At 42.1% G+C, this 25142-nt stretch overlaps 1 protein-coding gene across 1 annotated transcript in view; it reads right to left on the bottom strand.

The window, feature by feature from the left end:
• The window catches only part of EFCAB6 (EF-hand calcium binding domain 6), a 253299-nt gene that overhangs the window by 151011 nt on the left and 77146 nt on the right, over window positions 1-25142 (bottom strand). Inside the window, exons 7-9 of the mRNA XM_017529516.2 lie at window positions 20208-20344; window positions 16049-16161; window positions 2071-2195 (exon numbers count right to left, since the gene is read on the bottom strand). Of these exons, the coding sequence (XP_017385005.2) occupies window positions 2071-2195; window positions 16049-16161; window positions 20208-20344 (375 nt within the window). The remainder of the gene's footprint in view (window positions 1-2070; window positions 2196-16048; window positions 16162-20207; window positions 20345-25142) is intronic.

Here is a 25142-nt window from a genome sequence, read left to right as displayed (position 1 = left end):
AAAGGGAATAAAGCACCCGGGAGCCTTTCTTAAGGAAATTACTTGACAATGAAATCCAGCCAACCAAAAAATACATCAAAATAAAGAACTCTGAGAGGGATAAACTGTGATCAGCGCTGCACTATCGTGATGCACATTAAATTCATGCAAATATAAAACAAAGTCAAAACAACAGGGGGAATTATGGCAACTGAACAGAATATAAATATTATAAACTCAGCTAAGGACAAACTATAAACAGCAAAAATGGTGAGGTGGGAGGGAGGCGTAGGAAGAAACAAGTGCCCATCACTTCGAGTCTCACAGCAGAAAGCCAGCCCAAACTGTCTGAAATGGAAACATCCTTCAAAAACATAGTTTCTCTAGCTCTTAATAGCTTTTTAAATCTCTTTTCTCGTCTTAAAGTCCCTTTGGGGACCTAACATGTCTTGCGGGAAAGAAATGTTCATCCAGGGTTCAGAAGAGTCTCCGGTTTCCCTCGAGGACAGTGTTGCAGGGTTAAGGGCAGGGACTGTGTACCCTGCACTGTGTGGGCTGTTTACACTCGGCCCCAGGACTTAGCTGGACTCATTTAACCTATTCATGCCTCAGTGTCCTCAGCTGGGATGATCACAGTGCCCCGCCCATGGGGTTGCTGTGAAGGCTGAACAGACCAGCAAGAAAGCACTGCCTGGCACAGGGAAAGCCTCATAAAAGGGTTAATTATGATGATGATGGTGACATTTCCTTTGCTTCTGGTAAATCCAAGGAAATTTAAATGAAATATGTTTTATTTTTAAAAAGGAGTATGATCCTCTTCTTATAAAATTATTTCTATCTATGTCTCCACCTACCCACTGATACAGCCATCCTTCCATATACGAATAAAGAGAGGCCTAGAATTATGTTCACCAAATGTTGCCTTTGATTCTTTCTGGGTGGTGGATTGTAAAGAGTTTATTACTTTCTTCTCTGTACTTTTTAGAATTGCTTACATTTTTGGTAATGGTCATGTTTTTATGAAAACAAGTCATTAGCAACAACTATAGAAAACAAAGTTAACCAAATTACCCACAAATATGATAGTGCTCACTTCTCTAATGCCCTTATCGACACTGGCTTTGTTAGTTTTTCTACATCCTTCTATTGAACATTTTATATTAATAACATGTAAAAGTCTGATGAATGTTAAGAGTTATTCATCTTTCATTTATGTTGCACATATTTTGCCAAGTTTATCATATATTTATACAAAGTTTTGCTGTATAAAGGATTTTTCATTTTTCTGAAGTTAAATTTTATCAGTCTTTTTATTTAAGGTTTTTGGGCTTTACTTCATGCTTACAAGAGATTCTAAATTTCAAGATTAGCAAATGTTTACCCCCATTGCTTAAATTTAAATCGTTGATGCAGACAGAATTAATTTTTGGTGAAGAGTGGAAGGTTATAAGCTTCATTCCCCAAAATGGCTGGATAGCAAATTACCTCAGTAATAATTACCAAATAAGCCTCTCTCACTACACTTTATTGAAACGCTTCACAATACAGGCTAAGTTCACATATAAAGAGTGGTTCATTAGCCAACTATCCTTTCCAATCAATTTGAATGTCCACTGCAACACCAATGCCATATTGTGTTAATTATTATGCCTTTATAAAATATTTTAAATGTGTAGAATAAGTCATCTATTTTAATTTTGCAAAAGAAAAAATATATATGCTGATATAGGGAGAACAGGTATTAAGACCAAATCTTCCAATCCAAGAATCAGAAAAGACTCTTTACTTATTAATGTTTTCCTTTATGTTACTCAATAAAGTTGCATTATTTCTTATATGTCTTATTAGGGTTAGTATGTGAGTGAGTAGCATAAAAGATGCACTTAAAAATTAATTTCACATCACTATCACTATTATCAATGATCATGTATTGCTGTTATTAGGAGGTGCAGGGGGTCTCAGCATTGGAGGAGACATAGGTAGGATCCAAACAAATTTTAGAAATAATGTCTAAACCTAGCGCTTTTCCATAGTTATCCATGTTGCTGTGTTTAGCCTGTAGATAACTGTGGCTTAGGAAAAACATCTTACTTCTAGACAAAAGTTCCTCTCAATTTCATCCAAGGAGTAGTTTCTCCAGATATCTTCAGATGATGCAGAACTGAGCAAACACTCCTTTTTGGAATTTTTGGCTTGTTGATCCTCCAATGAGACCTCTATTAAAACAAAATAGCTTCAGCTTATCAACATTGTCAACGGTTAAACATTTAAATATTGTTCCCTTTTAATCATCACCTGTTTGGTAAAAAATTAACCAAGAAAATGATGAACCATCTGATTTATGGTACTGAAATAACTGGCTAAACATTTTGGAAAAAATTAAAGTAATCATCTACTTACTATCTTACTCTAGGATAAACACTATAGAGAGTGAAATGTATACTAAATAGAATAATACAATCACAAAAATAGAAGAAAATTAAGATGACTATTACATACTACGTAATATTTATGTGAGAAAGCCTTGCCAAGGAAAACACTAAAGCCAGAATTTATTTAAATGAAGGATAAGTCTGACAACATAAATACTTGATTTCTGTTTGGTTAAAAAAAAAAAAAGCCACAAGTAACAGTGAAAAAATAATGAGTGGAGAAGAATTATTTTTAATACAAACGAGAAATACAGGTTAATTTTAATAATATATGAGTGGCTCTTATGAATCAATAAAATAAATATAAACATCCAATAGAACAGCAGACTAAGGTTATAGACAGGTAATTCACATGAAAAGAATTATAAAACATCCAATAAATGAATGTACTATTCAGGCTCATTGATACTTTTTAAAGTCTAATTAAAACAAGTTAACATTTTTTTTTCTACTTGTCAAATAGGCAAGGAGTAAAGAGAATAATAAGAAGTTGTTCTGGCTTATGTATAAAAAATAGTACTTGAATATGCTTAAATCCCTTTCTAGAGCTTTGTATGCACGGAACAATAGGGCCACTCATCAAATTCACATGGATAAGGATATTTTCTGTACTCTTCTTTATAAGAGAAAAAAAACTGAAACACTGTAAATGCCCATTCATAGAAGATGAATTTTGTAAATTAATGATTCATCAAGCCTATAAAATACTACAAAGGCTTTCAAAACAAAGATACATGTTTAAACTAACGGATGGTGGAAAATGTTCCTTGCTATATATTGTTTCATTATTTTAAAGGGATAATTAGCATAATTTCATTTTAACACCTGTTTTGTATATCTTTCCATCCATGCATCCACATAAGCATCAGAAACAAAATCCGAGAGGATACTACACGAAAAAGAATACAGTGGTAGGATTCAGGTCGTAGAATTATATGGAATCGTTATTTAGTGTTTTTGTGTTTTCTGGCTTTTTTGGAACAAGCATTTATTATTTTTATAATAAAAGAGAATGAAATAAAACTAAAATATAGCCATTTTCTTTCTCAAAGTCGACTGCAAAGAATCACAAATGGTTTCCCAGATTTATTTCCTAAAATGTCTGCAAATACGCTTCAGCCAAATTAAGCACACTTAATTCAGCTGCAGTTAACAAACTGCCAGTCATCTGGAATTCCATTTCCTAGCTCCAAAAAACAGAAAGGAGGGGCAGGGAAAAGATACCTCTGGGCTATACAATAAAAGACAAAACTGGTCTTTAGAACTTGGTCATGGCCAGGCACAGTGGCTCATGCCTATAATCCCAGCACTTTGGGAGGCCAAGACAGGTAGATCACATGAGGTCAGGAGTTTCCGAGATCAATTTGGCCAACATGGTGAAACCCTGTCTGTACTGAAAATACAAAAATTAGCAGGGCATGGTGGCCCACGCCTGTAGTCCCAGCTACTCAGGAGGCTACATCAGGAGGACTGCTTGAACCTGGTTGGCAGAGGTTGCAGTGAGCTGAGATCATGCCACTGCACTCCAGCCTGGTGACAGAGAGAAGCTCCATCTCAAAAAAAAAAAGAATTTGGTCTTGGCTTGGAATTCTGTAGCCACAGTGGGCTGAGCATTTGAAACCTGGGATCTCAGGACATTTGAGTTGTGAGAGACCTCGCTGAAAGATGAGGAAGCTGTGTCACAGAAATGGAACCTGAAGTGGTCCAGCACACAGAGGCCTCCACCCCTCTTGGACACCTCATCCTGTTCTCATGCCACCTTTGACACTGGTACTCTGAGGGCACATCTCAGAAAGCCCACTGGGGCTCTGTTTAACCAACATGTCTGGCTCAGAAGGGTGGAGAAGAGGTTAGGGTGTGAGGCCTGCTCTGGGGAGCTCATGGCCCACAGGTCTGTGCATGCATCCTGTGGATGCTCTCACAAGCCAGCTGACACCATGCGGCATGGTGTACTCAGTGACTCCTCTGTCGCCAGAATTCTACCAGATTTCATTCTCCAGGGCGGCTTGATCATGTCTGATTTTCTCAAAATTTCCTCTGAAGGATGCTCCCTGATGTGAAATTGGGTAGAGAAGCAATCCAAAGTTTACTGTGGTTTACATTCACTGTGAGCCAAAGGAAATCTGCTCCCCAGCATCTTTCTTCATGTGCCCAAATAGATGGTGCTTTTCATGAGCAAGATGGTGGTAGCTTATTAAGAACACAAATAGAGGCCGGGCGCAGTGGCTTATGCCTGTAATCCCAGCACTTTGGGAGGCTGAGGCAGGCGGATCACCTGAAGTGAGGAATTTGAGACTAGCCTGACCAACATAGACAAACTCCATCTCTACTAAAAATACAAAATTAGCCAGGGGTGGTGGTGCATGCCTGTAATCCCAACTACTCAGGAGGCTGAGGCAGGAGAACTGCTTGATCCTGAGAGGCAGAGGTTGCAGTAAGCTGAGACTGTGCCATTGCACTCCAGCCTGGGCAAAAAGAGTGAAACCTCATTTCAAAAAAAAAAAAAAAAGAACACAAATGGAGCCAAAACAAAAGTTCACAAAATTGATATAATCATTGTTCCATATTTAGAAAAGTCAGAGATAAAAGTTTGCTGCAAATATATGAACTAGTGACTCTCCTATATAGGTGATAACAGCATCAAACCTCTAACCAGGTCTTGTTCTTTTATGACATATTTTCCCTCCAAAAATTTGCTGACTGACTCTGCCACTTACTAGCTATGCAACTGTGTGCTTTTGTTTCCTTATTTGCAAGAAGAGATAGAAAACAGTATCTTTGTCATGGAATTGCTACGTGGATTAGGTGAGCTGATAAAGGTACATGCCTGGCACTTGGCAGACACTCATGTATTAGCTACGTGTTGATTTATAAGATTGTTTCAATGATAGGAGTCATGGAAGAACAGTGTGAGAGTCAGGGTCTTGCTCTGTCACCCAGGCTGGAGTGCAGTGGTGCCATCATTGCTCACTGTGGCCTTGAACTCCTGGGCTCAGGCAATCCTCCTGCCTCCGCCTCCTGAGTAGCTGGCACTGCAGGCATGAACCACCATGCCCAACTAATATTTTTCTTATTTTTTGTGGATACAGGGTCTTGCTGTGTTTCCTAGGCTCATCTCAAACTCCTGACCTCAAGCAATCCTCCTATCTCACCCTCCCAAAGTGCTGTGATTATAGGCATGAGCCACTGGACATTTTAAAAAGTAAGAGAACAATAAAGTTTGCTGCATCAATTGACTCTTCCTTTCATGAACGGTTTCTCTGTAGCAAGCAGTGCTGTTTGATAGCATTTTAGTCACAATAGAATTTCTTTCAGTATTGGAGTCAATCCTCTCAAACTCTGCTGCTGCTTTATCAACTAAGATCATGTAATATTCTAAACCTTTTGTTGTCATTTTAACAATGTTCACAGCATCTTTACCAGGAGTAGATTTCGTCCCAAGAAACCACTTATTCTGTTCATCCATAAAAAACAACTCCTCGTCCCTTAAAGTTTGATCAAAAGATTACTGCAATACAGTCACATCTTCAGGCTCCACTTTTAATTCTCATTCTCTTGCTATTTCTACCACATATGCATTTACTTCCTCCACTGAAGTCTTGAACCCCTTAAAGTCATCCATTAGGGTTGGAATAAACTTCTTCCAAATTCCTATTCATGTTGATATTTTGACCTCCTCCTATGAATCAGAAATGTTCTAATGGCATCTAAAATGGTGAACCCTTTCCAAAAGCTTTTCTCAGATTCATCAGAGGAACCACTATTTGTAGCAGCTGTAGACTTACAAAATGTATTTCTTAAATAATAGGACTTGAAAATTGAAACTGCTCCTTGATCCATGGGCTGCAGAATGGATGTTGTGTTAGCAGGCATGAAAACAACATTAATCTCCTTGTACATCTCCATCAGATCACTTGGGTGACCAGGTGCATTATTAATGAGCAGTATTATTTTGAAAGAAATCTTTTCTGAGCAGTAGATCTCAATAGTGAGCCTAAAACATTCAGTAAATCATGCAGTAAACAGACGTGCTGCCATCTAGGCTTTGTTGTTCCATTTATAGAGCACAGCAGAGTAAAATTAGCATCATTCTTAACAGCCCCAGAATTTTCAGAATGGCAAATGAGCACTGGCTTCAGCCTAAAGTCATTAGCTGCATTAGCCTCTCCCAAGAGGGTCAAACTGTTCTTTGAGGCTTTGAAGCCAGCTATTGACTACTGTCTAGCTTAAGGATGTTCTAAATGGCATCTTCTTCCAATATAAGGCTATTCTGTTTAAAATCTGCTGTTCAGCACAGCCACCTTCATCAATGATCTCAACTGAGTCTCCTGGGTAACTCGCTCCAGCTTCTCCATCAGCACTTGCTACTTCATCTTGCACTTTTATGTTCTGGAGATGGCTTCTTTCCTTAAACCTCATGAACCAACCTCTGCTAGCTTACATCTTTTCTTCTACAGCTTCCTCCCATCTCTCAGCCTTCACAGAATTAAAGAGAGCCACGATCTTGCTCTGGATTAGGCGCTGGTGTAAGGAAATGTTGTGGCTGCTCTGGTCTTCAATACAGACCACTCGAACTTTCTCCATATCAGCAATACGGTTGTTTCACTTTCTCAATATTCATGTGTTCACTGAAGTAGCACTTTACATTTCCTTCGAGAACTTTTTGTTTGCATTTACAACTTGGCTAACTGTTTGGCACAAGAAGCCTAGCTTTCAAACTATCATGGCTTTTGATATTCCTTCCTTACCAAGCTTAGTCATTTCTAGCTCTTGACTTACGCTGAGTTCCTTTCACTTGAACACTTCGAGGCAATTGTAGGGTTGTTAACTGGCATGATTATAATATTGTTGAGTCTCAGGGAATAGGGAGACCTGAGGGGAATGACAGAGATGGGGAAATGGCCAGTTGGTGGAGCAGGGAGAACACACATAGATATGCCTGTATTTTCTTCTTTGTTTGGTTGATACCCTGGGACCTGTCTGGATTCACTGGTTTTTTGGCTTTTTTTAAATAAGTTAGTAAGAGGGGAATTCAAAGTAGTCAGTCCCTGGCTCAAATAAAACTATTTCCATCACAATCCAACTGTCTTAGCCCATTTTGTGTTGCTGTAACAGAGTACCTGAGACTGGGTAATTTATAAGGAAAGAGGTTTATTTAGCTCATGGTTCACAGGCTGGGAAGTTCAAGATTGGGCAGACGCCTCTGGTGACTTCTAATGAGGGCCTTTGCTGTGTCAAAACATGGTGGAGAAAAAGAACAGGAACAGCCCCCAAAGGCAATGGGCAACCCTGCCCTGTGGCTTTGCTAAGCTTAGCATATGGGTCTGCTCTGATGGTTTGGAGCTACACACTGTTCTACAGCTTTTCCACATGGGCATTGCATGCTGCGGGTGGCTACAGAGTTCTGGAATCTTGAGGCTTGCTCTAGCTCTGACCACCCCATCACCATTCAGCATTGCCCTAGAAGGGGCTTTCAACAGTGACTCCACTCCTGCAACAAATCTCTGCCTGTGTCCTCGGCCTTTCTGATACATCCTCTGAGATGCCTCTACAGCTCTTACGTTCTACACACCTGCAGAATTAGCACCTCATAGATAGTGTCAAGGCTTACTGCTTGCACCTTCCAGAGCTGTGGCGTAAGCCATATCTAAGCCCACTTAAGCCACAGTGTGCTACCATCAAGCTTTACAGCTTGTACTTTTCAGAGAGGCGCCTAAGCCACAGCTGGGGCCAAGGAGCCCTGCACCAGAATGTGGGGGACAGAGTCCAGAGGTGGCCCTGGGCAGCAAGCCAATGGAGGGAGCCCTAGGGTAATTGTCAAAAACGGTTATGCCCTCCTATGGCTTTGGGTCTGTGATAAGAGGGTCCTTTCTATTTATGCTAATCTCTTTAACAATGAGTCATTCAGCCACATCCTTATTTTGTTCTTGTGAACATGCTTTTTCATCCTGCCTGTGGCCAGGCTGCACTTCCTTCATGATTATCAGTTTTATCTTTGTCATCCCTTTGCTTCCAAATCTCACTGTAAGTGGCCAAAAGTAACCATGCAGCACCTTGAACACTTTGCTGCTTAGAAATGTCTTTCACCAGATATCCCAGTTCAGCACTCTCAAGCTCAGCCAGTCACACAACTCTATGGCATGGATACAATGCACCCAAGTTTGCAACTATATAACAAGGATGGCCTTTACTTTAGTTTCCAATACTTTGTCCCTCATTTCTATCTCAGACCTTGTCAGAATGGTCTTTATTATCCATACTTTTTTTTTTTTTTTTTTTGAGATGGAGTCTTGCTCTCCCAGGCTGGAGTGCAGTGACAGGATCTCTGCTCACTGCAACCTCTGCCTCACAGGTTTCAGTGATTATCCTGCCTCAGTCTCCCAAGTAGCTGGGATTACAGGCACACACCACCATGCCTGGCTAATTTTTTTGTATTTTTAGTAGAGAGGGGGTTTCACCATGTAGGCCAGGCTGGTCTCAAACTTCTGACCTCAAATGATCCACCTGCCTTGGCCTTCCAAAGTGCTAGGATTACAGGCATGAGCCACTGCACCCAGCCTACTGTCCATATTTCTATCAACATTCTGGTCACAACCGCTTAAGTAATCTCTAAAAAGCTTGAGACTTTCTCTTGTCGTCACTTCTTCCAAGCCCTCACCAGAATCACCCATAATGCTTTGCTCATGACAATATAGGCTTTTTCTAGCTGGCTCCTTCAAATACTTCCAGTCTTTGCCAATTACCCAGTTCCAAAGTTGCTTCCACATTTGCAGTTATCTGTACAGCAACAACCCCTCTTCTCTATATCAATTTTCTATCTTAGTCCTTTTTTATGTTGTTATAACTACATCCTTGAAACTAAGTAATTTACAAAGAAAAGAAATGTATTCCTTACAGTTCTGGAAGCTACACAGTCCAAGGTCAAAGGACAGCACCTGGTTGGCTTCTGGTAAGGTCCTCATGCTGTGTTGTAACATGGCAGAAAGCATCACAGGGCAAGAGGGAGGCACGCTGAAAGCCAAACTGGCTTTTATAAAAGACTCACTGTTATGATAACCCATGAATCCATTAACCCATGAATGGATTAATCCAGACCTCTCATGACTCAATCACCTCTTAAACACCGTACCTCTTAATACTGCTACATTGGGGATTAATTTTCAACATGAGATTTGGAGGGGACAAACATTCAAACCATAACACCAACCCAGAAAGAATATGCTGATACCATGAGATTTACACTTTGGGGCTAAAGATTTTGAACTGGTAAGATGGCAGTGGAGAAGATGAGCAGCTGGTATCAGCAATTCATCTTTTCCTTCTATACACCAAGAAACAGGTCTCTCTGTCTTGAGAGCCTTAGTGTAGAGATTTAATATTATATGCCCCATAACCCCAAACTACCACATCTTTAATTTAGAATATCCACAAAATGGTTTTGCCTCCTAACTGGAGGATTTGAATTTCAATGATAAAATTTATAGGATAAGTATTCAATGGGAAAAACAGGATTTTTTTAAAAAAAATAAGATTTTATTTTACGATTAATGAACGATAGAAGACAGACTGGGATAGGCCAACAGGCTTTAGACTGTGATGACAGTTAGGAAGCAGCAATGAGAATGTAAGCTAATGCTGTAGAGTAGGAATACACAGTGACTGGATATGTAGCTTACAACTGGACCCAATCAAACATGCCTTTCATTTACGTATCAGTGATACATAAAATAATGCATTATTAAAGATCTGCTGCCAATTATTGATAAAATGCAAAAACAAACAAAAAGATGTCCCTAGCAAAACTGAAACTGTATTCTAGAACTTACCTTCTTACAATACCTAAAGAAAAAAAAAAAAAAAAAAAAAAAAAAAAAAAAAAAAAAAAAAAAAAAAAAAAAAAAAAAAAAAAGCCAGCCGCCAGCCTAAATTGAAGCAAAAAGAAACTGACTATGGGTAGACAGAAAGTTTTGCTTCCAATTTTGGTGGATTAGCTCATACACCCTTCTAGCAGCTAACATTTACAGCTCTGGGCAAAATAGAAACAGAAAACTATCTGAAGGCCCTGGGAGCAACTGAACGCAGATACAACTGAAGCTGGCACTTGGAAAAATGCAATCTTACTCAGTGAGTTTCTTGTGATTTGGCTTTTTGCCTGAGGGCAGGCCCCAGCTGGAATCCTGCTACGTGGCTAGAATTTGGAGACAAATTCAGGGTCTTACCAGCTTTAGGAATTGGAAGACAGAGTTTGGTCCTTCCACAGAGGCCAGAAAGCAAGGAGGGAAAGCCCAAGAAGAAGAGAGGCCATAAAGGGGGATCTCCAAAATCTGTGAATAAACTTTGTCCAAATCTCTGGCTAACTCTTGAACTACAGATGCGCAGAGAAGACACCAAGCTGCCCATCTAAGGCTAACAGAACAAAACGAAGATTTCCCACCTCCAGGAGAGAATTTGAATGCAGCCAAGTAAACAGGCTGCTAAAACAAACAGTTCTTCAGAACATAACAGAATTCACAGTTTCTATAATGTAAGGTTATAGAAATTTACTATATCCAGAATAAACTTCAAAATTATGAGAGAAAAAAAACCTCAGGAAACTGTGATTCACATTCAAGAAAAAAGATAATCAATAAAGACCCTTACTTCTTATGGTATAATGTAGAAAAAAATTTAGAAAACCCAAACCCCAAGATGACCTAGATGTTGGAATTAGCAGATAAAAAGTTTAAAGCAGCCAAGTGCAGTGGCTCACGCCTGTAATCCCAGCATGTTGGGAGGCTGAATGAGGCAGGGCGATCACTTGATGTTAGGAGTTTGAGGCTAGCCTGGGCATGACAGTGAGATGCCATCTCTACAAAAAATAATTTTAAAAGTTAGCCAAGCATAGTGGCGTGCCTGTAGTCCTAGCTACTCCTGAGGCTGAGGTGGGAGGATTGCTTGAGGCCAGGAGTTTGAGGTTGCAGTAAGCTATAATTGCACCACTGCACTCCAGCCTGGGCAACAGAGAAAGACCCTATCTCAAAAAGAAAAAAAAAATAAGCATTTAAAAAAATTTAAAGTTTTAAAATAACAGTGAGAATGTAAAAGAAAGTATATTTCTACTGAATGCACAGATAGGAAATCTCAGTGGAACAATAGGAGCTGTAGCAATATATTATGTGTTTATGGTATATGTAAAAGTACAATGTAGGGCAGCAACATAACAAAGCTTGGGGAGAGAAGAATTGGGAAAACACTGTTGAAAGGTCCATACACTGCATATAAATCACTATATTACTTAGAGGTAGGTTCTGATTAATCAAAGATGCATATTATAAACTTTAGTTATTAGTCTGCTTTGCATTGCTATCAAGGAATACCTGAGACTAGATAATTTATAAAAAGGGGCTCATTTGGCTTATGGTTCTGCAGGCTGTACAAGTATGGCACCAGCATCTGCTCTGCTTCAAGGAGCTTTTTTTTCTTTTTAAATTATAGTTTAGGTTCTGGGATACATGTACAGAATGTGCAGGTTTGTTACATGTGCCATGGTAGTTTGCTGCACCCATCAACCCATCATTAGGTTTTAAGCCCCGCATGCATCAGATATTTCTCCTAATGCTATCCCTCCTCTTTTACCCCCAGCCCACGGCAGGCCCCAGTGTGTGATGTTCCCCTCCCTGTGTCCATGTGTTCTTATTGTTCAACTCTCACTTATGAGTGAGAATATGTGGTGTTTGGTTTGCTGAGAATGATGTGTTAGTCTGCAGAGAATAATGGTTTCCGGCTTCATCCATGTCCCTGCAAAGGACATGAACTCATTCTTTTTTATGGCTGCACAGTACTCCATGGCATATATGTGCCAGTCTATCATTGATGGGCATTTAGGTTGTTTCCAAGTCTTTGCTACCGTAAATAGTGCTGTAATAAACATATGTGTGCATATGTCTTTATAGTAGAATGATTTCTAATCCTTTGGGTATATACCCAGTAATGAGACTGTTGAGTCAAATGGTATTTCTGGTTCTACATCCTTAAGGGATTCCCACACTGTCTTCCACAATGTTGAACTAATTTACACTCCCACCAACAGTATAAAAGTGTTCCTATTTCTCCACATCCTCTCCAGCATCTGTTGTCTCCCTATTTTTTAATGATCACCATTCTAACTGGCATGAGATAGTATCTCAATGTGGTTTTGATTTGCATTTCTCTAATGACCACTGATGATGAGGTTTTTTCCATGTTTGTTGGTAGAATAAATGTCTTCTTTTGAGAAGTGCCTGTGCACATCCTTTGACTACTTTTTGTTGGGGTTGTTTTTTTCTTGTAAGTTTGTTTAAGTTCCTTGTAGATTCTGGATATTAGACCTTTCTTAGATGGATAGATTGCAAAAATTTTCTCCCATTCTGTAGGGTGCTTGTTCACTCTGATGATAGTTTCTTTTGCTGTGCAGAAGCTCTTTAGTTTAATTAGATCCCATTTGTCAATTTTGGCTTTTGTTGCCATTGCTTTTGGTGTTTTAGTCATGAAGTCTTTGCCCATGCCTATGCCCTAAATGGTATTGCCTAGGTTTTCTTTCAAGAAGCTTTTTACTGGTGGTGGAAGGTGAACAGGGAGCAAGTGCATCATGTGGTGAGAGAGGGACAAGGCAGAGAGGGGGAGGTGTCTGTGACCTGTAAACAACCAGCTCTTCTGTGAACTAACAGAGCAGGAACTCACTCATTACCATGGCAAGGGCACCAAGCTATTCATGAGGAATCTACCCCAATGAGACACATACCTCCCACTAGGTCCAACCTCCAACACTGGGGATCACATTTCTTTTTTTTAAAATAGAGACAGGCTCTCACTCATGTTGCTTAGGCTGGTCCTTGGACTCCTGGCCTCAAGTGATCGTCCTGCCTCAGCCTCCCAAAGTGCTGGGATTACAGACCTGAGTCACTATGCCTGGCCTGGGGATCATATTTCAACATGAGATTTGGAAGAGACAAATATCCAAACTGTATCACCATAGAACAAGCACCAAAAAAATTAATAATAAATAAAAAGTCAATAGAAGTAGTAATGTGAAATAGAAAATACTCAGTTTACCCAAATTTTGTGAAAGTATGCAAACTCTCCAGAAGTAGATAGTGAAGGAAGGAGAGGAACATAATGTACACAAGGCAGAGATCCCACCTTGGAAGAAAACATAACTCCAGGTACAAAATTACTCTACAGATTCTCTCTGTAAGAACGTAAACTCAGTCAAATGAGAGTCTAATGACAAGATGATAAACCAACAAAATAAGATGGAAAATAATATTATAGACCTAAAGAAACAACATTATAGATCTGGTAAGTAAATTAGAAACAGTAAAGAACAGAACAGACCTTGGTGAAAATCAAATTACAGGTATAGATAAAAGATCTAAAACGATCACCATGAATACAGAGGAAAAAGACAAAGAGAATGAAACACACAGAGAGAAAATTTCATAGACAGGAAAAACAATGACCATCCAACATAAGGACAATCTGCTTCCCTGAAGTTAACAATCTGGAAAATGAAAGATGTGTTCAAAGATCTATGTCACTAAACATTCTTGAAATAAAGAGAGAACTGAGTTTGCAGATTGAAAATATACTGTGATCTGAAAAACAGATGCAGAAGGCACAACACTAAGACATATACTAGTTATGCCACCAAAATTCAGGGACAGGCTGGGCATGGTGGCATACGCCTGTAATCCCAGCTCTTTGGGACTGTGTAGCGGCAGGAGGATCACTTGAGCTCAGGAGTTTGAGATCAGCCTGGCAACATAGTGAGACCCTGTCTGTACAACTTTTTTTTTAAATTAGCCAGGTGTGGTGGTTCGTGTCTGTGGTCCCAGTTATTTGGGAGGCTGAAGTGGGAGGAATGCTTGAGTCCAAAGTGCTGGAATTGCTCAGGAGGTCGAGGCTGCAGTGAGCTATGATCATGCCATTGCACTCAAGCCTGGGCAACAGAGCAAGCAAGACCTTGTCAGAAAGGAAGAAGGAAGGGAAGAAGGAAAGAAAGGAAGGGGAAGGGGAGGGAAGGGAAGGGAGGAAGAGTCGGAGAGGGGAGGGAAGGGAAGGGAAGGAAGAGGGAGGGAAGGAAGGCAGGAAGGAGGCAGGAAGGAAGGAAGCAAGAGAGGGAGGGAGGGAGGGAGGGAAGGATGGAGGGAAGGAGAGGGAGAGAGGGAGGGAGGGAGAGGGAGGGAGGGAGGGAGGGAAAGAGAGAGAGGGAGGGAGGGAGGGAGTTCCAATATAAATGACTCAGGCAATCAGCTAGAGAAAACAAATCACCAATAAGAAAGAAAATGAAGCAGGCCTCAGACTTTTCCACAGCCATACTCAGTACCAGAGGACAACAGACCAAAGTCTACAACATATTGAAGGGGGAAAATGTGACCTGTAGATATTACATTCAAGATAAATAGCCAGGATGTAGTCATCATTTTCTTGAGTTTCATTTAAATTTCTGTTTTTCTGATACACTCAAGTACAAGTAAATTCTTACAGAGAACAGCATCTACACAAACCCATTTTTACAAATGCATTTCTTTCTGCCTAGCTCTTCTTTCCATATATGTGCCATGGACAGATGCCAGGAATCCTGTGGACAGTGGTTATTTCTGGGTAGTGGGCTTGGTTCGATTGTTTACTTCAGTCTCTTCCTGGTGGCATTGGCACCTGCCTCACGCAGCCGTGGGGAATATAAAGAGACGACACAGGAACATGCTTTGCATGGCACCTGGCACAGGAGGCCACAGAAACTAGAACACTGGAGTCTGCCACAAGCAAGCTTGGTTAGTGGAACCAGGCTGAAACCTGAGAATCTGTCATTTTTCAGCTTGCTATTGAGACGGATCTGAGAATCATAGAAGGTGCTCCAGGAATATTTGCTGCTCTGAATTAAGTTGAAACCAGACGGTGACAACCCATTTTCTGCAAGCCATACACAGGCAGTAACTCCTGAAGCACCAAACCCACGGACGGGAAATCTCCTTTAAGGCCAGGAAAATGACCCAAGGCTGGGAAGGGAGAGGATCCGATTGCATTAGCCATACATTCAAGAACTGGACCCTGACTCTCTCCAAAGCCACCCAACAGGCCAACAACCCTGGGCATTGTATCGAGGGAGCCGGGGTAAAGGCTGTTAGCATGAGGAGACTTACTCTGCCTCAAGGTTCTATCTAATGACTTGGCTTTGCATGTCTAATATAACTGTAAGTTACCCAGCTATCTGCCCTTTTCTATTAAGATTTTTCCCATCATTCAAGAAAAAATTTTGAAAACACAGAAGCAGCAGAAAGAAGAAAATCACACCCAGGGGTGTCTCCCTTAAGGACAAGCTGAGTATTTTGGAATGTTTTCCAGTCCGCTGCAGATATTCCATACACATCCCCTGCGTTATCGTTAGCTCTTCGTGGAGGTCACTGTTCCTGGCTGCTGATGTCCCTGCATGGCTGTGCTGTGACTCACTTAGGCTTTTCCCATTGCTAGGCATTTACATTATTCTTATACCATGGCTAGCTTTGTAGATAATGTATTTTCTATATTTGAAAGTATTTCCTCAGGAAGGATTCAAAGAAAAGGAATTACCATGCCAAAAGATATTGAAATCTTTAGCTATATACTTTAAAAATACTTACCTTGATTTCCCACAAAATATCTAAGGTTCAAGTCATTATTTATGCTGAGATTCTTCAAAAACACATTGTAATCTACTGCAGTATCTTTGTGGACGTTGTAGTGTTTCGAAAACCTAAAACACAAATGCTCTTTAGAAATGAAGAACTGTGAATCTAAAATGAGGTAAGTTTGCTACTGAGGTATCCTTTACACTCAGGCTGGCATTAATTTTAATGTCTGTTTTGAGCTACAGAGGGAATTAAAAAGTAAACCCCAGAAAATGTTACTGTCAGACTTTTTTTAAAATGCACCTACTTCGAGATCACTTCTTCAGCCTACAGATGGATGCATAGAGATTAGAGTGAGACAGAAATGTTGCTGGATCTGTTGAGGAATGTCCCAACCTAGGCAGCATCTAAGGAGTTTCTCCCTCCTCTGGCGAGAGGGGACCTGGGGCTTTGTCTGCATGGCAGCCGCCTCTCCACTCCGACAGCAGAAGCAGGTCCCACTTGCCTTTAATAATTGGAGGGAAAGGAGTCAGCCAGCACAACATTTCCATAAGCCGGGAAATGGAGAGCTGCGTGAAGGAGCCAGCAGAGATGATCTTGACTGAGCGTGTCCTTTGTCCAGAGAGAAACTGAGGCTCACAGATGGCATATGGCTTCACAACAGGGGATGGTGGAGGGGGCAAGGCTTCTCTTGAAGCATTCTGTGATTTTTATATGTAACATATAAAATAAGACATTTTTAAAACAGTGAACCACTGTCTATCCCTAAAATATACTGAGATACTTTTTTTTTTTTTTTTTTTTTGAGACAGAATCTTGCTCTGTTGCCCAGGCTGGAGTGCGGTGCTGTGATCTCAGCTCACCGCAACCTCCACCTCCCAGTTCAAGTGATGCTCGCACCTCAGCCTCCTGAGTAGCTGGCATTGCAGGCATGCACCAGCACGCCTGGCTAATTTTTGTATTTTTAGTAGAGACAGGGTTTCGCCATGTTGGCCAGGCTGGTCTCAAACTCCTGGCCTCAAGTGATCTGCTCACCTCAGCCTCCTAAAGCATTGGAATTATAGGCATTAGCCACTGTGCCTGGCCAAAATAACCTTCTTTAGAGTTCAGATAAATAGGATGTTTGCATTTTTAAAATAAATGTTCCATTTTATTCAAGTCTTCTACTTGATAAATGGTTTTCTAGATCATTTCTGTGTTACTACATTTCTGAAAATTGACAGCTTTTAAATGTTTGGTTATATTATCTCCATATGTGTTGATTTCTATAATTATCTAATCTCATACTGCTTTCTAAAAATTTAGTAATTATCACGTATTTATTTTTCTGTTTTCCAAATTTAACAAAGAGTAATGTCATGTAGTTATTTCAATGCATACCTTTTTTTTTTCCACTTTGATGAATCATGCCTATTGTTTCAATAAGATAAATGATCTCTAGGTGTGATAGCTGCCAGATGCTAACACTGAAACTCCCTAAACAGCTTCATCTTTCATCCACGGTCTCTGTCTTGTGAAAATGAGGTGGTAGGCTTGAGAAACCAGAAGGCCTAATTGAGGGGAGAAGGGGATGACTCCACTCAGCTCATAAACCTCTCCATCGTCACCACCTGGAGCTGGGCTTCAGTCATCTGCTCAGGCAACAGGCTGCACTGCAGTGATTTGTTTGCTGGTTTTACAAAGCTGCTCATAAATTATTTCACCTATGTCAAACATGCTGGCCTCCAGGGCAGCGGAGCGTAGACTGGAGGGAGATGGGAAAGGAAATAGAAAACTCGATGGGTTTTGGGATATTCTGATTAAGTAGAAGGCTTGGTGGTGATTTTCTCTCTGGCCTCTTGTTTTATGTAGTTTGGACAGTATTCTGTGGCCTAAATGAAACAGGGCATCACAGGGTAAAGGGCATTCATGGATTCTTTATGATAATGATATGGTTACCATGAAATTAGCCCTACTATGTGCAAGTGCATCACAGGCATGTTATGTACATTACGTTGAGTCTTCATCCCAGCCCTAAGAGGTGGGCTACTCAGTCCCCATTTCTTTTTTCTTTTTCTTTTTTTTTTTTTTTTTTTTGAGACTGAGTCTTGCACTGTCACCAGGCTAGTGTGCAGTGGCGAGATCTCAGCTCACTGAAACCTCTGCCTCCCAGGTTCAAGCTATTCTCCTGCCTCAGCCTCCCGAGTAGCTGGGACTACAGGCGTGTGCCACCATGCCCAGCTAATTTTTGTATTTTTAGTAGAGACGGGATTTCACCATGTTGACCAGGATGGCCTCGATCTCTTGACCTCGTGATCTGCCCTCCTCGGCCTCCCAAAGTGCTGGGATTACAGGCGTGAGCCACTGTGCCCGGCCACCAGTCCCCATTTCTTTAAGAGAAAACTGAGTCTTGACAAGGCCCAGGAGCTATCCTGAAGCCCCAGAACCAGGGACGAGAGAGCACGACTTCACCTCCAGCAGCCTGACTTCAAAGCCTGGGCCATTTCTACCACACCAAGAGCCGAATGTTGATATGAAATAGAAAGGTGTTAGATAAAAGAAAGGATTCAAAAATGTATTGTGTTTCCTGCACAAAAATAAAAAAAGACAAAGTTAATACTGAAGCAGCTTCTCCAGGAAAGAGTGTATTCTTGAGCTTCAATAAGAAAAGCATTAAAGCAATTGAAGAAATGGTCTACTTTTGATCTTCTGTGTTTCTTAGTCTAAAGCAAAGCAATTCTATTATGTTTAGTTTCTCAAGCCTTATCATGAAAATAGCATTGTTTTTGAGGCTTAAAAAAATCTCAAATAAAAACTTGTGGAGTTCTTTATTATTCAATACTTATGAGATGGGGAAACAGACAGTAACAATTTTTATAGATTTACTAGGTTGGAGACTGCAGTGCCAAACACAAGGTTTATTGTCAAATAAAACACTGTTTTGTTTTTTGATTGCCTGTTTTAGAAGAGTGCTGCCTCTGTTCTATAATTGCGTGCACAAAATTATTTAATTTGTTTTGTTTGGATCTTATTCTGGACACTTTCCCAGCCGGAAAAGATGTAAAAATTAAAACATCTATTATGTCTTTTATATTCTGAGGTGGGTTATAAAGAGGAAAAGAAAAGAAAAAGATATTCAAAAGAGTTGGAGACGTCATTTTTTAAAAGTCTGCCTGCTGATTTTCAGACCCTGCAGCTTCAGTGACATGTCACATGCCCTCTAGACTTCCTTGCCTCTGCGGCAAATTCTTCTACTCTGCAGCAACATCGCCTTCATGAGCTGCAAGGAGCCACAGGGACCCATTTTCATAGCAACTTAGAACGCCAATGCCGTGCGAGAAGCTTGGGCTCCTGGTGAAAGGAGGCTTGGTGCTTTTGTTAACGGTCTGGAGGGTAATGAGAAAAGTGTTTGGGAAAAGGCACGAAGAGAGAATGGACCTCCTGGTGGAGTACTGTCAAAATGAAGCTAGACGTGGGCCCTCCTTCCAGTGGCTTTCACTCAAAACTCAGGTAGCCACAGAAGCCGAACATTTGGCTTCTTCTAAATAATCTGGAGTTTACAGAAGGCTCAAAAAAAAAAAAAAAATGCCCGCAGGCTTCTGTGTGCTGCCCTTGGACCAGGAGCAGGTGGTGGTGGTGTTCAAACACCGTGAGGCAGTTAAATATTCTGTTGTTCATCATCCTCCCGCTGCACCCCGCCCCCCACCTCAGCAACAGCAGTCCTCAAAGGGAAATTAAGTCTCCGTTATTTTATCAGGATGCACAGCCAACGGGGAGCACAGCGACAAACACATGAATACTGAAATTTGTCATTCTTCTCCTAACCCCAGGCTTTGTGTAAACATCAAGAGTGAACTAGAAATATGTGGGATGGGGGGGCACGGTGCCAAGTGGGGAAAGAAACAATTGGTGATGGATCACTCCAATAACCTGGATGTGTTCAAAGCCGCAGGCCAGAGGATGTACCCCAAGGGTGCTTAAGGAATCAGAACCATTAGCTCTCATTTTTGAGAATTCATGGGGAGCTTTAGGAACATGAGAGAATGTCCATTGAGCGCTTCTTGAGAAATAAGGTTGGTGGGGTGGGGCAGAGGATGAGAGATGGAAGAAGCCAATGAACCCAAGAGGTCACATTTTGAAATTGGTTAAAAGTTCTGCTGAGCAATCTCTCACCGTGCCTTCATTTGCTTACTTTTCGTATTCCTCGTCTCTTAACTTCAAACAGAAGGTCTCCAGAACCCTTCTTAGCTCCTGCGGTTGAACCAGTCCAGTCTTGTTAACATCAATGAGCTTAAAGGCTTTCATAACAGTCTTAATGTTTTTGAAAACCTATGTATAAAAAGTGATTTAGGAAAAGTCAAAAGATCTAGTGTTAGAAACCAAATGGTAATAAAAATGTGAAAGTTTTTTTTAATACTTCTTATAAAATAAAATGTTTTCAAAGACTCACAGTGGTAGGCATTGCAAAAATGACATGTGTATGGAAAAAAGAACACTTTGCATTTATTGAATGTTTTCAAGGCAATTTTCTCTGTAAATGGTCTTAGTAATTTTTAAAAAATCTCTTTCTGATGTAAAGCAATAAGTCTCATACACAATTCATTCCCTTTTAAGGCCATATGAAAAAAATCTTTTTTGTTAATTGATACTTAAAAACTACAGTTCTGGCATAGCTGGACTTGTACAATTTTTATTTTTCACAGCCATATGCAAACTATTTTTACTAGGAGCTGGAAAATATGACTGTATATTTCAACCCCTCTAAATTTTTAAAAGATATCACAGAAAAGTTTTGTAGAGACTTCTCCAAATTCAGCAAATGAGATCCATTGGGCGCACAGACGCGCCCAGCATTCAGATAAGCCCTGTGGATGCACGGGGGCACCCAGTTGTGCTCTTGCCCTTAAACTACTTACATTCAAAGGAAAGAAGCACAGAGCTATGTGAAGGAATCCTTCCACACCCCCGGAAGGAGGTACCATTTCCCCAATGTCAAATAGGGAAACTGACTGCTCCTTGCTCACACTCCACCCCTTGTTATTACCAAGGACTGGTGACTCTGCACAACCCAGCCCCATGCTGCAGCCACCCACCTCCTTCTTTCCAGCTTACTCCTTTGGGTGCCCAAAGCCCACTGCCTTGACCTACCAGGCCCTCCCCTGGACTCCTGCCTCCCTACACACTCCTCCACTTCTCCCAGCTTCACTTCCTTCCTAACCCTTCCGTCTGCACCTTGCCGCTTCACATATATGCTTGATTCCCTCCTCCCCTCTGTCCCCTCCTACTCTCTGGGTGAGACCCTAACCTGGGGTAAACCCAACTCACTGCCTCTTCCAAACCCATCCAAATGGCTTGAGGTAGCTGGATAGAAACACACCATGAGCACCTCCCTGGCTCTCCTAACTTGAGACCATTAACTCCAACAGGACAGGTGCTGCACGGTAACCCCTCTTTACTGCCATGGTCCACCCGCACACATCATCACTCTCACACACACATGCACGGATATTCACATGCACACACACCTGCATATACTCACACACACTCACACCATCACTCACACACACACACATCTGTGCATATACTCTCACATACCTGCATATACTCACGCACACACTTACACTATCACTCAGACATATATTCACACACACACATACATGCAGACACCTGCATATACTCACACTCACACCATCACTAACCACATATATTCACACACATGCACATCCTCACACACACCATCACTCTCACACAATTTCACTCACACATGCACATATACACACACACCTGGATATACTCTCACATGTATATTCACACACACATACATGCACAGATACATGCACACACACCTGCATATACTCACACACACACCATCACTCACATTCACACCATCACACTCACACCATCACTCACATACACATATATTCACACACACATGCATATACTCACATACCTGCATATACTCACATTCACACCATCACTCACATATATTCACACACACATACACATACACACACACCTGCATATACTCACACACACACCATCACTAACCACATATATTCACACACATGCACATATACTCACATGCACACACACCTGCAAATACTCACACACTCGTCACTCACATACACATATATTCACACACATGCACATTACTCATACACCTGCATATATTCACACACACACCATGCCTCACATACACATATATTTACACACAAACCTGCATATATTCACATACACCATCACTCACATATACATATATTCACATGCTCATATACTCATACAAACCTGCATATATTCTCACACACTCACACCATCACTCTCACACACATATATTCACACGCATGCACATATACTCACACACACACCATCACTCAACACATATATTCACACACATACATGCACATATACTCACATACACACATACCTGTATATACTTACACACCATCATTCTCACACATGTATATTCACACACACCTGTGCATATACTCACATGCACACATACTTGTATATATAATCACACACACCAACACTCACGCCCAAACTCGCACGTACCCCATCCACGCAGCCATTCTCACCTTCTCCACTCTCCTAATCTCCAATGTCTCCTCCCACCTCCTTCTGCTTTACTGACAACCTTACCTCTTGTTTAACAGAGAAAACAGAAACGACTGAAAGACAGTGTTCCTATTCCCCACCCCCACTGCAGCTGGTCTGGCTCCACCCCCAGATGAGACAGGTGCCTCCCGTCCTGTTGTAAGGGATAAAGGGTTGAATAACTGTAATCATACCTACGGCCAGGCAGGGCTACGCGCCACACGTGACCCTGAGCCTGTCCCCATGCGAGGAAGTGCTCCTGCCCACCCTACTCACTCTCGGCTCACCCTGTGAAGATGAGCTGCTGTCTCCAAAACAAGACCTCCCTCCTTGCCTCACCTCTTCCCCTAGTCACCTGTTCCACTAGACTGAAATCCCCTCTCAAGATTATCTCCAATGTGTCCTCCTGTCTTAAAATTTCTCCAGGTCTGATACAGTGGCTCGCTCCTATAATCCCAGCAATTTGGGAGGCTGAGGCCGGTGGATCACCTGAGGTCTGGAGTTTGAGACCAGCCTGGCCATCAGGGTGAAAACCCGTCTTTACTAAAAACATAAAAAAATTAGCCAGGCATAGTGGCATATGCCTGTAATCCCAGCTACTCGGGAGGCTGAGGCAGGAGAATCGCTTAAACCCCAGAGGTGGAGGTTGCAGTGAGCCGAGATCGCACCACTGCACTCCAACCTGGGAAACAAGAGCGAAACTCCTCTCAAAAAAAAAAACAAAAAACAAAAACTCTCCAATCACTGTTCTTGAAGGTGTGACCAAAGACCAAAGACTTCTCCCTTGTCAAACCCAAGGGCTGCTTCTCAGTCCTCACCTTGCTGTCCCCGCAGCCGCCTTTGACACAGCTGCTTGACCCTTCTTCCTTAAAGGACTTTTGCTACTTGGCTTCCAGAGCCCACTCTCTGTCCTCCTCCATCCTCCCTGGAGTCTCCTTCTCGGTCTCCCTTGCTGGTTCCTCCTCCTCTTCCCATCTCTAAGCCTGGAGCATTTTAGGACTCAGTCTTCAGGACCATACTGACATCTTGGCGGTTCAATCCTGTGGCTTCAATGTCCCACTGATGACTCCCAAATGTCTGCCTTGAGCCCTGGCCGCTTGTCAGAGCCCAGCTTTGAATATTCAACTGCCCATTTGATGTCCACCTTGCAACTCTAACAGACATCTCAGGTGTGTCAAACCCAAGCTGCTCTCCCCACAGTCTCCTATGCCAATAAATGGCAAATCCATTCTACTGGGTTCTGTTTTGCTCACATTCCATTTACAGTCTACCAGGAAAGCCCATCAGCCCCTCCCGCCAAACCATTTCCAGAATCAATCATGTCTTACCACCCCCACCCTGCTTCCCCCTCTTCCCCTCCGCACCCTGGTCTAGTCCAAGCCTCTCTCTTGGTCCTCCAGCCTCCACACTTGAGGCTGTTTAAATGTAAGCCTGAGCATGCCCGCCTCGCTCAAAGCACCCCAGGGCTCCCACTCTACTTGCTGTGATCCACCAGGCCCCACCGACTGGCTCCTGGCCACCCCTTGGCCATGTCTCCCTCCACCCATCCCCCACCTGCTGCTTTCTGGCCACACCAGACTCCACTGCTCGGCCCCCTCCTGCCTCAAGGCGGTGGCACTTGCTGCTCCTTCTGCCTGGAACATTCTTCCCCCCCGACGCTCACTGGCTGACTCCCTAGCTTCATTCAGGTCTTGGCCCAGATGTCATCTTATCAGAAAGGCCCTCCCTAATCACTGTGCAAATTAGGACTCCCCACCCCCAATACCCTTATCTTCTCTCCAAAGTCCTCCTCAACTGACATCGCCTCCTTCTGTCTTCATGGTCCTTCTCCCCCCTTTAGGGTAGGGTTTGTTCATGGCCCCAGCTCTAGGACAGCATCTGGCACAGTGTGGACACTCAGCGAGTATCTGTTGGAATGAGTGAATCTGTCTCCTCCTCACCTGCGTGGAAAAGAGCCATGCTCTACGGAAGCCTTGCAATATGTCTGCAAATACCTCCTTAGCCAAATGGCCCACACATTCAGGACCAATCCTGAGTGCAGTAACAATGACATTCAGTGTCGATGCCATGACGATGACAGTAACATGATCTTCACACAGACATGAACTGAACAAATCTCTGTTATGTGCAGAGCCGCGTGTTTAATTCTACACCACCATCCTGACATAGAGAACAACTGACAACTAGCGAACACTGGCTAACATGGTCTCAGTTTCCAAAACCGGGAAAGCCGAGTGCAGATGGGAGGCAACAGCACCAGCAGAAGTAAAGCCGGCTCCAGTGCCTCTGTCCACACCACTGCTCTGTCTAAAAGAGGGAGCCCCAGCGACTAACAGCGCCTGCTCCTGTGGCCAAATAAAAATCTCAGCACTTCTGCTGCTGCCAAAGCCGGATTCACCTCCTTCGGTAAAATGGAGGACATGAGGCGATGCGCTTTTTTAAAACCCCAGAGCAACCCATATGGATCTCCAGCGTGAGCGCTGGGAAGCAGCAACCTGGCAGCGAGCTCACACCCACCAGAGCGACGTCTCCA

This window comes from Cebus imitator, unplaced genomic scaffold (genome assembly GCF_001604975.1).
Source record: "Cebus imitator isolate Cc_AM_T3 unplaced genomic scaffold, Cebus_imitator-1.0 Scaffold59, whole genome shotgun sequence".
NCBI lineage: Eukaryota > Metazoa > Chordata > Mammalia > Primates > Cebidae > Cebus > Cebus imitator.
The sequence above is the reverse complement of the archived record's forward strand: the minus strand, read 5'-3'. Positions and strand labels throughout refer to the sequence as shown.